Source organism: Pinus tabuliformis, chromosome 2_2, assembly GCF_031772625.1.
Source record: "Pinus tabuliformis cultivar Carrire ecotype Pingquan chromosome 2_2, CPIR1, whole genome shotgun sequence".
Lineage (NCBI taxonomy): Eukaryota > Viridiplantae > Streptophyta > Pinopsida > Pinales > Pinaceae > Pinus > Pinus tabuliformis.
The window spans coordinates 59,173,896-59,186,295 of record NC_142300.1 but is presented as its reverse complement, the minus strand read 5'-3'; the positions used below and the strand labels follow the sequence as shown (position 1 = coordinate 59,186,295).

The 12,400-nt window shown below is 41.3% G+C and overlaps 1 protein-coding gene across 3 annotated transcripts in view; it reads right to left on the bottom strand.

Moving 5' to 3' along the window:
• Positions 1-9,492, bottom strand: part of PFC1 (Ribosomal RNA adenine dimethylase family protein) — a 403,194-nt gene extending 393,702 nt beyond the window's left edge. For 2 of the 3 annotated variants that reach the window (XM_089406245.1, XM_089406246.1), the window contains exon 1: positions 9,061-9,489. In XM_089406245.1, coding sequence (XP_089262371.1) covers positions 9,061-9,306 — 246 coding nt within the window. In that variant the 5' untranslated portion in view covers positions 9,307-9,489. Of the gene's footprint in view, positions 1-9,060 lie in introns of all 3 variants that reach the window. The other variant, XM_089406247.1, reaches the window with a different exon arrangement.
• Between the last annotated feature and the right edge of the window lie 2,908 nt (positions 9,493-12,400).

Here is a 12,400-nt window from a genome sequence, read left to right as displayed (position 1 = left end):
ATGAGCAAGAGGAAGAAACCCTTTTGGATCATCAAGAGGAACATATTGAAGGAGATCTTAATGAATATTATATTCCAAGAAAGGAATCTAGAGTTCATAAATAAAGTCCTACTGAAAATGATGCCTTGCCACATGAAGTTGAGGCAAGCTCCATGCTTTTCATGGATATTGAGTTTGATGATACACCTTGTGAAGCCCTTGAAAAGGATGATCCCATTAATCTCCTAGAGAATAACGTTGATGCTTTTCTACATGTGGAAGAGGGGAAGTGGGATGTGAGTGATCATCATTTTGATGTGGACCCAATTTATGACATTGATATTGATGCTAATGATGATTTTGTCCAACCTTGCACTTCATATGATGATCAGCAAGATACGATTATTGATTTGTTTAAACCATTTTCACTTCCTCCTGATATCGTTCCTCAGTGACATTCAAATCACGTGGAGTTTGAGTGTGATAAGTCAACTTTGGTTGCCCCTTTTGAATCTGATTTTTGTGATGAGCAGCCATTTATTGAGGCCTTTTCCTCCAGCCTTCTCTCTCCTCATGCCACACATAGCATGCCCCTAGTGACGTCAATGAGAGTTGCATGCCTGAGATAGCTATTGGGCAAGAATGTTTAAAATTGATCATCGATTACTCCATAATCAAGCTGCAATAGAGGATCCAAGAATGCATGAAAAAATTTCTCTTCCCTTTTCATCCTCTTTCCCTTATCATAGTAGAAAGGATTATTTATGGTTGATTTATCTTCCCACCCTTATGGTTGATCTGACATTTGAATATTATGAAATAACTAATTTTGATGTTTCCTTGTTCTATCTCATGATTAATCATAGAGATAAGAGATGTGATATTGATTTAATTGAATGTCGGCTTCATTGGTTGTATAACTATACTTAGTTGATGTATTGTATGCTATCATAGGTTAGGATAGATAGTTGCTTTGCATTTTTTACTCTTGCATTCTTGTGTATGCATGGTAGTTAGATATCATGCATTATGTTAGTTAACATTTAATTTTTAGTATTATTTTGTCCTATATTGCAAGGGTGGTGATTAGCACCCGACTTAGTTGCTATCAGGAAGTTGTTGTGAGAGTACAGGTAACAGGTCTACAAAGTCCCAGGGATTGTTGGAGTTCTCATGCACTCCTCATTTGAGCAAATGGATCATGCACTCTATGGTGAGCACATGTTCCCAAGTTGGAGCTCGATGTTACCCACTAAAAAGTGGGTAACCCGTAGGAGAAATTTTTTCTCCTCCTTGGACAACCAATTGACTAGCAACCCTATATTATCAACACATAACATGATGTCAGGGTCCTCCACTTCTTGCACCAGTCAAATTTCTCTCTCCCATCTGGCATTCCTTCTCGAAGGAAAGTGGATCATCCATCAATAGGTACTTTAACCATTTTGCAATCAAGTGCTTTCACTTAGTGTTAACGGCATACTAATATGGATCAAGGCGCAAACTGGATGATTGACTAATCTTGGTTGTAATCTTGTTCCCCCACTTCACCTGGGAGGTTAGCCTTTGACTCTAGTCCAATGGGACCTCCTTTAAGGATTTAGCGTTTTAAGAAGGGCACTATTGGGGAGGCTCTAATTGAAGTAGCATGTCCATGATTATTCCATACTTACCACTTTCCATCTTTCCCCTTATCCATATCCATTATTAGGGTTAGTGGTCACTGGTCATTGGGATTAACCTTTCATCCTCATTCTTGAGTCTGGGCCTGGAAAAAATTTCCATGGAGGTTGATGCAACTATAAGAAAGCTATAATGAAATAAAAATGATAAAATGCAAAAGATGGTTGGGATATTTTTTTAGCACATGGGAAAAAACCTAGCATGAGCTCTACCCCCCTCATTAGCCATCACTCAATTCCTCAAGCACACGATGCTTCATCTATAAAAGGAGCTCTTATATTGTCTCAACCCTGATGAGCAATAAATTGGCTCATCCTTAAGCGGTAATGGAAATTTTCAAAAGCAAGCTTGAGCTCCTAAACTATGCACCCAAATAAAGATAAATCATAAAAAAGTAAAAGGTGCACTAGAGGGGTGGAAAAAGCAAACCAGGGAAAGGGGTAACTCATGGCTCCACGATTGCCCCCTCCTTACATCTATAGACTCGGGATGTTCAACCTCCATTAGCTGGTCACATGGCTATGGCACCTTGTCGTGAAGTATTTCCCACTCCGCAACCACCATTCTCACACACACCTATGAATTGATGAGTTAACTTGGGACATGTTACTTCCCCATGGGGGTTGAAAACACCTAATAGGGTTATCCTTCTAACCATCATCCCTAACATAAAGAGATAACATGCTTACAAGACTTTATCTAGTTAGACATTTGAAGGTGAGCTTTGTGTGAAGTATTTTTGTACCCCTAACATTATGCATGGTCCACTATGATGCAAGTATGGTTATTGTCCCTAATGATTAATGATTTCACTTGATCTTGAGAGGATTTTGCCATGTGGTATTGTCACAACAATAGAGGCCTTTGGAGAGATGATTGACACTCATTCAACAACATTCCAGAGGTCGTTTTACCCATTCCAAAGAGCAAATATGACCTTGTTGATGCAACGTTGCCCACCTAGAGCAAACTGTTGGTCTATATGATGGTTCCACATGGTACTTGACACTTTAAGGTACCCCTAGGTGCTGAAATGTTGAGCCATTACGGCTTGGAGCTGGATTGATTAATGATGTGCCCAAATGGACCCAGGACACCCCCAAGCTAGCCTTGACACTGTTTGACAAGTGTTGCTTGTTTCAGAGCTCGGATGACGATGGTTATCCTCGAGATGACAGGAGATGGATTGTACATCACTAATTGACCCCAACACTTGAGCATATTGGTGCCACATCACCCCTCTTTCCTTTTAGAGGGTGACATAGGACACTCCGTGATGACATCTTGGTTTGGAAGTACTTGGGAGGCATACCTATGGACTTTGAGCTACCTTCGGAGTATGGAGCACTCATTGGTCAATTTGTCACTTTTTTATGGAATTTTGAGCTCCTTTGGAGGATCATGTCGTAGTGGAGGAGGCTTTTCTCCCACATGTGTGGGCTCCTTTGGCATTATTTGTTATGTTTTGGAGTTATTAAGGTTGGCTTGTAACCTCACACTTGTGGAACAATCAAAGTAAACTTGTAATGAGGGATTTTACTTGTATTTTTGGAAACATAAGGGTGGTAAGCCTCATATAAATAGAGGCTCTCCTTATTTCATTTCCTCATCACACATTTTATCACTCTTCTCCGACAAAGAGTGTGAGTTAGTGCTTTTTCGCTACTTAGGCAAGATATGATCTTTCTGTGGTGTGATTTTCTCTTGGAGATGAATTTTGTGTGTAGAATGTTTTCCTAGGATTGAGAGAAGTGTTTCTTGGAGAATTATGTAAGTTTCATACTTTATCTTCTATATTTTGCATATTGTATTATTAGGGTTTCTATTTTGTGCCATGACTAAATGCTAATTCTATTTTGAAATCTTGCTTCATTATATTATGCAAAATTGTTCTCTTGAAACCTATAAGGAAACTCGGATTGTGCATTCCTTATATTTAATTTCTCCCCTTAGAAGGAAAAAAGTTAAGGTTTTAAAAGTGGTTGCCCTAGTCATCCCCCCTTACTCCATTATGGAAATTTTAGCCCTAGAAGACTCCATTAAGCCCGTTTAGGTGAAGGCACTAATATCAAAATGTGTTGATCACATTTTAAATTAATTAAATTCTTCTCCTTTATCCCTTCCTAGATGTCTAAGGTAAGCGGCAAGGGGGTTAAAATTCTGCATAAAAAGTGAATTTGTGTTGATCTTTATGGTTCATAAATTAGGAATTGCATCGATAAATCACATAAAAGCAAAATCTAACATTGTGCATGGTTAATCCTTCCTTTTAGGGCTGACATCATCCTTATTTGTTGTTTATGTATCATTTTCAGCCATAAAATTCCATTAGTAACCCTGACCCTAGGTGATTATTTGAAGGCCTTCATTAGTAACACTAACCCTAGATTTGATGCTAAGGTGATGGATGGATTCCTCACTTGTGTTTAGAGGACAGTGCCATCTCCGCAAGAACATGCAGAGATTTTTAAAGAAGCAGACATATATAGGATGGCAGGTGGCACATTTGGCTTTGACATGGCTCTCTAGGATAGGAAGACCAAAATGCTAAGTAAGCTTCATTTTGTCTTCATTGTCTCTTCATATTTTGCTTCAACTTTCAAATATCAATGTTTTTTCTTATGTTTCTCTTATTTGTTGTAGATATTCGGTTAGCAAGCTATGGTGCAAAAGCACCCAATCTCCAAAAGCTTGTCATTCGAGTGCTAAGTCAAACATGTAGCTCATGCAAATGCGAGTGTAACTAGAGTGTCTTTGAAAAAATACACACCAAGAAGTGCAACAATTTAAAAAATTTCAAATCAAAATTTTGAATTCATTATTATTATAATTATAATTTTTATAATTATTAATTTATAATTTATGATCTTCATATAGATTGGAGTCCCAGTATCTTAATGACATGGTCTACATCTACTACAATCTCCAATTGTGGGTGAGGCTAGGGCACTCAAAATATAAATTCAACCCAGAAGATGAAATTCTTCATTCCCACGTATACGAGATAGAAGAGATAAGCAGTTAGCGTTTATAGAAAATCGTTTTTCTGGTTACATAATGAAAGCTGCATAAAATTTTCAGTGTCAGATGAAGATAAGATACAAGAGATGAGGAATAAATAGCAAGAGTTTACATTTTAATCAAATAGGCCAGGCAAACCGTTCAGAAAGTTAATCCTGTGTCGTCAATCTCACTAATTCTCTTATTTGAATGAATGATATTTTAACTTCCGCGAGACTTGGTCCCAATGGTCTATGGGACCAATAATGCAAACTACCCAAATTTGGTGTTTCTGTAATATTCTATTTTTTACCAGAAACTCCCCTTGTTTTGGCAAAGTGGGATCACTTAAATTTGCTGGTTTTGACAGGGTGGGATCAATTCAGTTTTCCGGGCCGGGTGGCTCTGGGATTGAAAGAGGGTGCAAGCAAGCCCTGATGTGTTGGGAATCGAACCTGGCCTGTGAAAATAAACTCCCACCTACTTCCACTGAACTACGACTCTAAAAATCACATCTTGTGCTCAATTTTGTTCTTTATGGCTTCTTTCAAACTTAGAGAAAATGCTGCTCCATCAAATTGACGGAAACGTTCACAAGATCTCCAACCTAACAATAACAACTAGCTTACGACTGTATGCTTGATTTTAATTGACATGAAAGAAACAAGGAGGTAGTTGTGTTGTGTTGTTGTAGTAGACACATTCCTCAATGCATGAGATAAATAAACCTCTTCAAAATTTCAGAAGTGCCCAATTTAAATTTATGGGGTATGCAATGTTGGGTATACGAACAATGTCCCACATTGATTAGAAGTGATTGAAGTGGGAAGGATCATGGGTATATAAGGATGAACAAATATCTCCATTGGAATGAGGCCTTTTGGGGTAAAGCCCAAAAACAAACCCATAAGGGCTTAGGCCCAAATTGGACAATATCATACCATTGTGGAGATATGTGGTGTCCTGAGACCCAACAAGTGGTATCGGAGCCAAGTTCGAGGTTACCCAAGTGGATGAATCCTCGGAATGTCGAAACAAAGATGGTGAGCCCCCGTAATCCTGTGGATGAGCTCGGTTAAACAGGCGGTGTGCTCCGGATTCTTCATGGACGTGTCTTGCCTACCAACACGGTGAAGAGGAGTTGACCTGGGATGGAGCAAGCTCTCGAGACCGGTGGTGCTACCATGTAAGGCGTGAGCCACCAACGCATTGGAGCGGAGAATCCTGGTTGGTAGAGAGGGGAGAATCCTGTGGATGGTTTGAGGGGAGGCTCGATGGTCCTTTGTTCGAGGGGAGGATTGTTGGGTATACGAACAATGTCCCACATTGATTAGAAGTGATTGAAGTGGGAAGGATCATGGGTATATAAGGATGAACAAATATCTCCATTGGAATGAGGCCTTTTGGGGTAAAGCTATTGGTTGGCAAGGGCCTTGGCTAGCTGTTCGAAATGTTCCCATCGACGAAGTAGTGATGTTGGTTGAAGCAATAGCTCGTTGCACAAACCAGCAGTGTTCGTTGAGTGATGGTTCGATGAGGAGCAAGAAGAAAATGGAGTCTGAAGAATTGTTAGATAAACTTGACCCTAAGGTGGAGTTGAGGTTATGTCAACAGTTATGGTTAACAGTTGTGGTTTTGGGCACCTAGTATTGGTGACTCATGGTATTGAGCCCATGGTATTACATGTAGTTGAAGCCCTTAAAAGGCTTGTGTACTGGCCATTGTAGTGAGCCATGGTTGAGCGGTGAAAGCTCAGGTTGTTGGCCGGCTTGGCTATGGTTTAGCCAAGGACAATAATAGATCTATTGTTGGTTGGTTTTTCCCCAATTGGGGTTTTCCAGATAGTCATGGTGTACATGGTTTGAATGTGTATTTCTTGATTGTTATCTTTATTTCTCTTGAACCCTAACAAGTGGTATCAGAGCTATGGTTGGCAAGGGCCTTGGCTAGCTGTTCGAAATGTTCCCATCGACGAAGTAGTGATGTTGGTTGAAGCAATAGCTCGTTGCACAAACCAGCAGTGTTCGTTGAGTGATGGTTCGATGAGGAGCAAGAAGAAAATGGAGTCTGAAGACTTTGCCAAGCCCTGGTTCGATGAGAAGCAAGAAGAAAATGAAGAATGAAACACAGAGGTAGTGCCCATGGAGGAGGCAGCTGAAGCGCCAGCAAAGCGTCGTGGGCTGAAAAGAAACCACGGGGAAGAAGAGGAATGCTGGATATGGGAATGCGCCTGCTGCAGCCCCCCACACGCCGGCTGTGCAGGGGTGAATTCTGCCGGCTATGGCCCAAAGGGACTAATGGGCGCTGGCAGCGGTGGGCAGAGTCCGAGCGGAGTGCCTGGTTATGGAAATGGACCTGCGGCGGCGTATCCTTATGGCGATGGGGGTTACAATTCTGGTGCCCCTGGTGGATACGGTGCAGGTTATGGCCATGGCGGACAAGAAGCGACGGCGCTCAGAAATGGGCGAAGAAAATGACGAGGTGTCGGCTCGTAACGAACGGCGTGATCCTGGCCTCCATCGAAGAGTTCTCTGAGGCGGCCCAGGGTCAGAAGCCGGAGCACGCCTGTCGCGAGGTCATCGACTTGGACGGAGGCGAGCCATGCCCGGAGAAACGCGAGCAGCACGACGTCGGCGGATGGAGATCCGACGGTTCAAACTCATTGCCAACGCATCGACCGGGGTTATCAATGTTAAGAGACTTAAGGTGGGCAACGGCGTCGATGTTGCAGACCGTGGACATGAAGAAGCAACGGAGTGCCATGAGAGTGTTGCTGTCGGTTCGTTGCCGTCGCTGGTTTTCGCTGTTGGAGGAGACGGAGGCGAGCCATGCCCGGAGCACGGCGTGGTGTCGATCTGTGGCAGGCGACGGGAAATGGAAGACGCCGTGGCGGTGATGCCTTCTTTCGTGGCTGGCAACGATGGGGTTTATTGCAAGGATCGGCTTCACGTAGCCGTGGCGGAGGAAATCCGACTGACGGAACCTGTGACGGCCATGCTGTCGTATCTTAACTTCGAGAAGAACGAAACGGTGCTCGTGACGGGCCACGCCGACGGCACCGTGCTCCGTCACAGGGTGTGGGAGAAGACGACTCAGACGACGCAACACTCGACGGCGCTAGGCGACGATTGGCATGCCCTGGTCATGGAGCATGTGCGTGTGCTGTCCAAGAGCAGCCAGGGCGATAATCCGCCAGGGGCCGTGGTCGGGCTGGAGGTGCACCAGATCGGCAAAATGCGGTACGTTCTTGGCATCGGGAGCCGAGGGAAAATTCATGTCTTTCGCGAGAATGGAACGCTGTTTGGAGTCACGGAGACTTCGAGCAACAGTAGGCCGCTGGCGTTTCTGAGGCAGAGGCTGCTGTTCTTGACGGAGACGGGTGCAGGGTCGCTGGATTTAAGAAGCATGACGGTGCGAAGGGGGGAACGAGAGTTCGGCCTCCAGGGGGATGGTTGGATCCTTTGAAGTCGCAGAGGAACTGTGACCTGGCTGAGAACAAACGCCAGGGCAAGGCAGAGGCTGAAGACCTTGAAGTCGCAGAGGAACTGTGACCTGGCTGAGAACGCATGAGAAGAGCATAAAGAGTTTGCTAAATCTCTGTTGAAGGTGAAAATTTCCATGTAAATGGGTATACGACTGTAAGACCTGGTAAGGCATGCGTACCCCAGTAAATCACTGGTAAAGTCTGAATGTCCGCTTGGGTGATATGGGGATGCATGTGGTGGTATGATGAAGCATACTGAACTAGGACAGTGTGTGAGATTATCAAATACCTTAACATTGACTGGGTAGGGCCTGGAGGTGAGTGGTTGCTGGCTCACTTGGCAGATTTGGCTAGATTTGGTCAAGGAAAACCCAAAGTCAAGTTTAAAGGGGGGATTGTTAGATAAACTTGACCCTAAGGTGGAGTTGAGGTTATGTCAACAGTTATGGTTAACAGTTGTGGTTTTGGGCACCTAGTATTGGTGACTCATGGTATTGAGCCCATGGTATTACATGTAGTTGAAGCCCTTAAAAGGCTTGTGTACTGGCCATTGTAGTGAGCCATGGTTGAGCGGTGAAAGCTCAGGTTGTTGGCCGGCTTGGCTATGGTTTAGCCAAGGACAATAATAGATCTATTGTTGGTTGGTTTTTCCCCAATTGGGGTTTTCCAGATAGTCATGGTGTACATGGTTTGAATGTGTATTTCTTGATTGTTATCTTTATTTCTCTTGAACCCTAACATGCAACAGCATGACATTGCAGTGAATTTAGTAATCCTTCGCATTGGAATGAACAAATTTATGAGGTAAACTTCATTCATTAATATAAATCCAGTGTTATTTTCTTCTGAAAAAAAAAAAAAAAGAGGTAAACTTCATTCAATGCAGTTTAACATGAACTGAATACCATTCATACCTGGCCTAATGACTTTCTGGGGAATCTACCTCGTGACTGCAGAGCTTTGAGAGTGGAGTGGTAATCGTCCTCCGCTCTCGAAGCGCACCTAAGAGAAGCAGCAGGGACGCCAACACTTGACATGGTGGTCTTCCCTGGAGAGTGAGAATAACAGCACCCACGCTCACGGCCCCCTGGTTGGAATGGGGAAGAGGATGAAGGTGTAAGCAGTCTGAGCGAAGAGTAGCAGTGCATTGCACTAATCATTCTGCCGTTTCTTCTTGCTCCGCTCAATGAATCATCAGATATACTGTGATGTTTTATCTCATGGACGACATGAGGAATCCTGGCCAGTTTGAATAGATTTGATTATGGCTTAAGACTAACTCACCCTCCATTCCATTTTCAACTATAATTTATTTATTTTCTCATCTCCCCGATGAACTTTATATTAGGCACGGAAATTTAGCATATATACTCTCTACATAAAGAGAGTGGATAGACATTCCTATTCACGAAATTTCAATATGTTAGCCGCATAATATATGTAACGATAATGGATTTGAAGTTTAAAACTGTGATCATGTGCATGTGTATAAAGTTGATCAAATTTGAAAATTTCGAAGTGGTTGAACACACATAGATTTGAGATTTATATGTATGAGATATATTTTATTTCATAAATGTTTTATATTTTGTTTTTTCAAAGCTTCGCATTATATTTTTTTAGCTAAACATTTGGGAATTTAAAAAGTTCTCGATCTTAGAGTATGGGTCATATATGCATTAGTATATTTAAATGGAGTTAAAGTATCTAAAATCGACATCGTTGGTGTGCATACAGATTAATAGTAAATTTAAGGAGAAGTACAAGTCTTAGAATTCTAATCCAAGGCCAAAGATCTCGTCAAATTTTAATCAACAAGGTAAGGAAACAAACTAATGAAAACAAATACCCATGCATTTATATGATAAGTATGGTTGACAAGAACACCAATGAGGTGGTAAACAAACAAATTGGGCATAAAGCAAACATGGTGAAATTTCTTAACATCATAACAAAATAACAAAATAAGTAGCCTGGAGGTTGAATTTTTTTGTAAGTGTGAGGTTTAGGCTCTAACAAACACCAAATTAAAATGTTGTACTAGGTCAATTCTTGTTATGACTTAATGTCTAACTTTAAATATGTGAACTTTGATGCCATTAACCATGTAAAGAAAAACACTAGAATTGCAAAATAATGAAACTCAATGCATTAATTGAAAAAGACATTATAAGATATAAGTTGCAATAAAATGAAATGCTATAGTCTACAACATGAAGGCCCCTAAATAGAATCATACTATTCAACAATCAATTGTACTTGATAGTGTGGCCTCTAATACAAATTATATGACTCAAAATCCCTTGTTAAAATTTCAAGGCTCTAAAGTCTCTTACAAATAACTTTTGTTTTCACATTGTCATCCTTGCCACATTTGACACGTAAGATTTTATGTGTGTTAATATAGGGCTTAGCTTGACATATTTAAGTCCTTGGTACACCTCTAACACTATTTTTATGCCTAGATTATTCATTATTATCTATATTTGTGATGCTTTATAATCTCCTTCTTGAATTCCTCGTAGGCACTAGAAATTCACCTTATTATGACATGTCTTCTCCCCATTTAACATTCCTTTTTCAACAATTTATACTTCCATTTCATGATTTTGAGGTGTTGAAACATGTGTTAATGATAGCCTCCATTTGGACTTTATATATGAATAACACTTTACTTGACATCATGATCATTGAACTTGTTAATTCACATTGTCATCTCCCTCAATATTAAACCAAAGTTATGTTTTGAAACTAGATCTTCATGGGCCCTACACATATTTGCACTTGTACATACTTCTACCCTTCTCATTTGCATAACAATATTCCCCTTTTGTAGGTTCCATCCACATGAGAGTCTTGTAAATCCCAATTATTATCTTGTGCATTTCTAGCATTTGTATATTCACACCTATTGTTTGTGGACTTGCAATCTAGGATTACGAGTATTCACACCTCTACACCCTCACAGTGCTTCTATAACCTCAATTTTAAGTTCACATATATCTATTTAGACTTTGTTGATTTCTACATTTACACCCATCATCGATTTTGCATCACCATTTCCACTCCCAACACGTTAGATATTTACATGATTCATCTACAATGTCAATATTAACCTATTTATCAATGCTTCAACACATGGCACTTTCACAAAAAATGCACTTAAAAGTTTCTCCCCATTTTCTATTATTTCTAACACTCCCCCTTAATAGAAAATCTTTTTCATTCTTTCTCATGATTGCTTTGAACTTCTAAAACTTTTCTCAACTTAATGCGTTAGTGCAAATATTTGTTATCTAATTTGTGGTCTTACAAAAACTCTAACTTGAAAGATTAGGTAAATGAGAATGGGATTACAAGAAAAAATGCCCTACGCATATGTTAGGGTTTCACAGGTAGGGAGTGCATGATTGGGATTGGAGGTAATGAACAAGCCCAAGGAGGGAGAGAATGAATACTACGAAGATGTGGTGCCTGGCCTCTGGCGGTTTCTATACTCTGGATGGACATTTGTTGAGCTGCCCATAATGGGAGGGTATACTAGACTCCGGTATGCAGGGAATCCGGCACGGCCAGAGGAAGGTGAACACGACCCTGCAGCGGCCATCATGTTTGGAAGAAACAGAGGAAGATGTCAAGGAGGAAACTGATAAACAAGATGAGGATCTAGAAGGAGAAGAAGAGGGGAAAAACATAGGTGAAAAGGGCAATGGAAAAGAGGAGGCAGAAGACAAGGAGGAGTCACCTAGGGTGTCTCCAAAACCCACTGAGAGAGAGGTAGCAGTTTCCCTCACTTCCCTTAGCACCCCTATCAAACAAAAAGGAAAAAGACAAAGGCAGACCCCCTTATACTTCAGAACAAGGAAAAGCACAAGGATAAGGCAGGGAAAACCCCAAACTCCAACCAAGGTTCCCATTGTTATTGAGGACTCACCTAAACAGTAGGAGAAGATGGCTCCTCCTATAAAAACTCAAGAAGAAGGATCCTCAACACAAACCTCCCCTAAGTCTCCTATCACCTATGTGAGAAGGCCTATAACCAGGTCTACCTCATCCAAAGGAAAAGGCATCCTATAGGATACACAGCAGGACCTACAGGAAGCAAAGGTAGTCCTACAAGAAACTCTACTAAACCTACAGGAAACTCAAAAATTGGATGAGGAAAGAAGTAAGCAGCCAAAAACAAAGAGAGAGGACCTAGAGCTAGAGGAACCTAGTCCTCAACCTAACCTTGACTCCTACTACAGATTTATT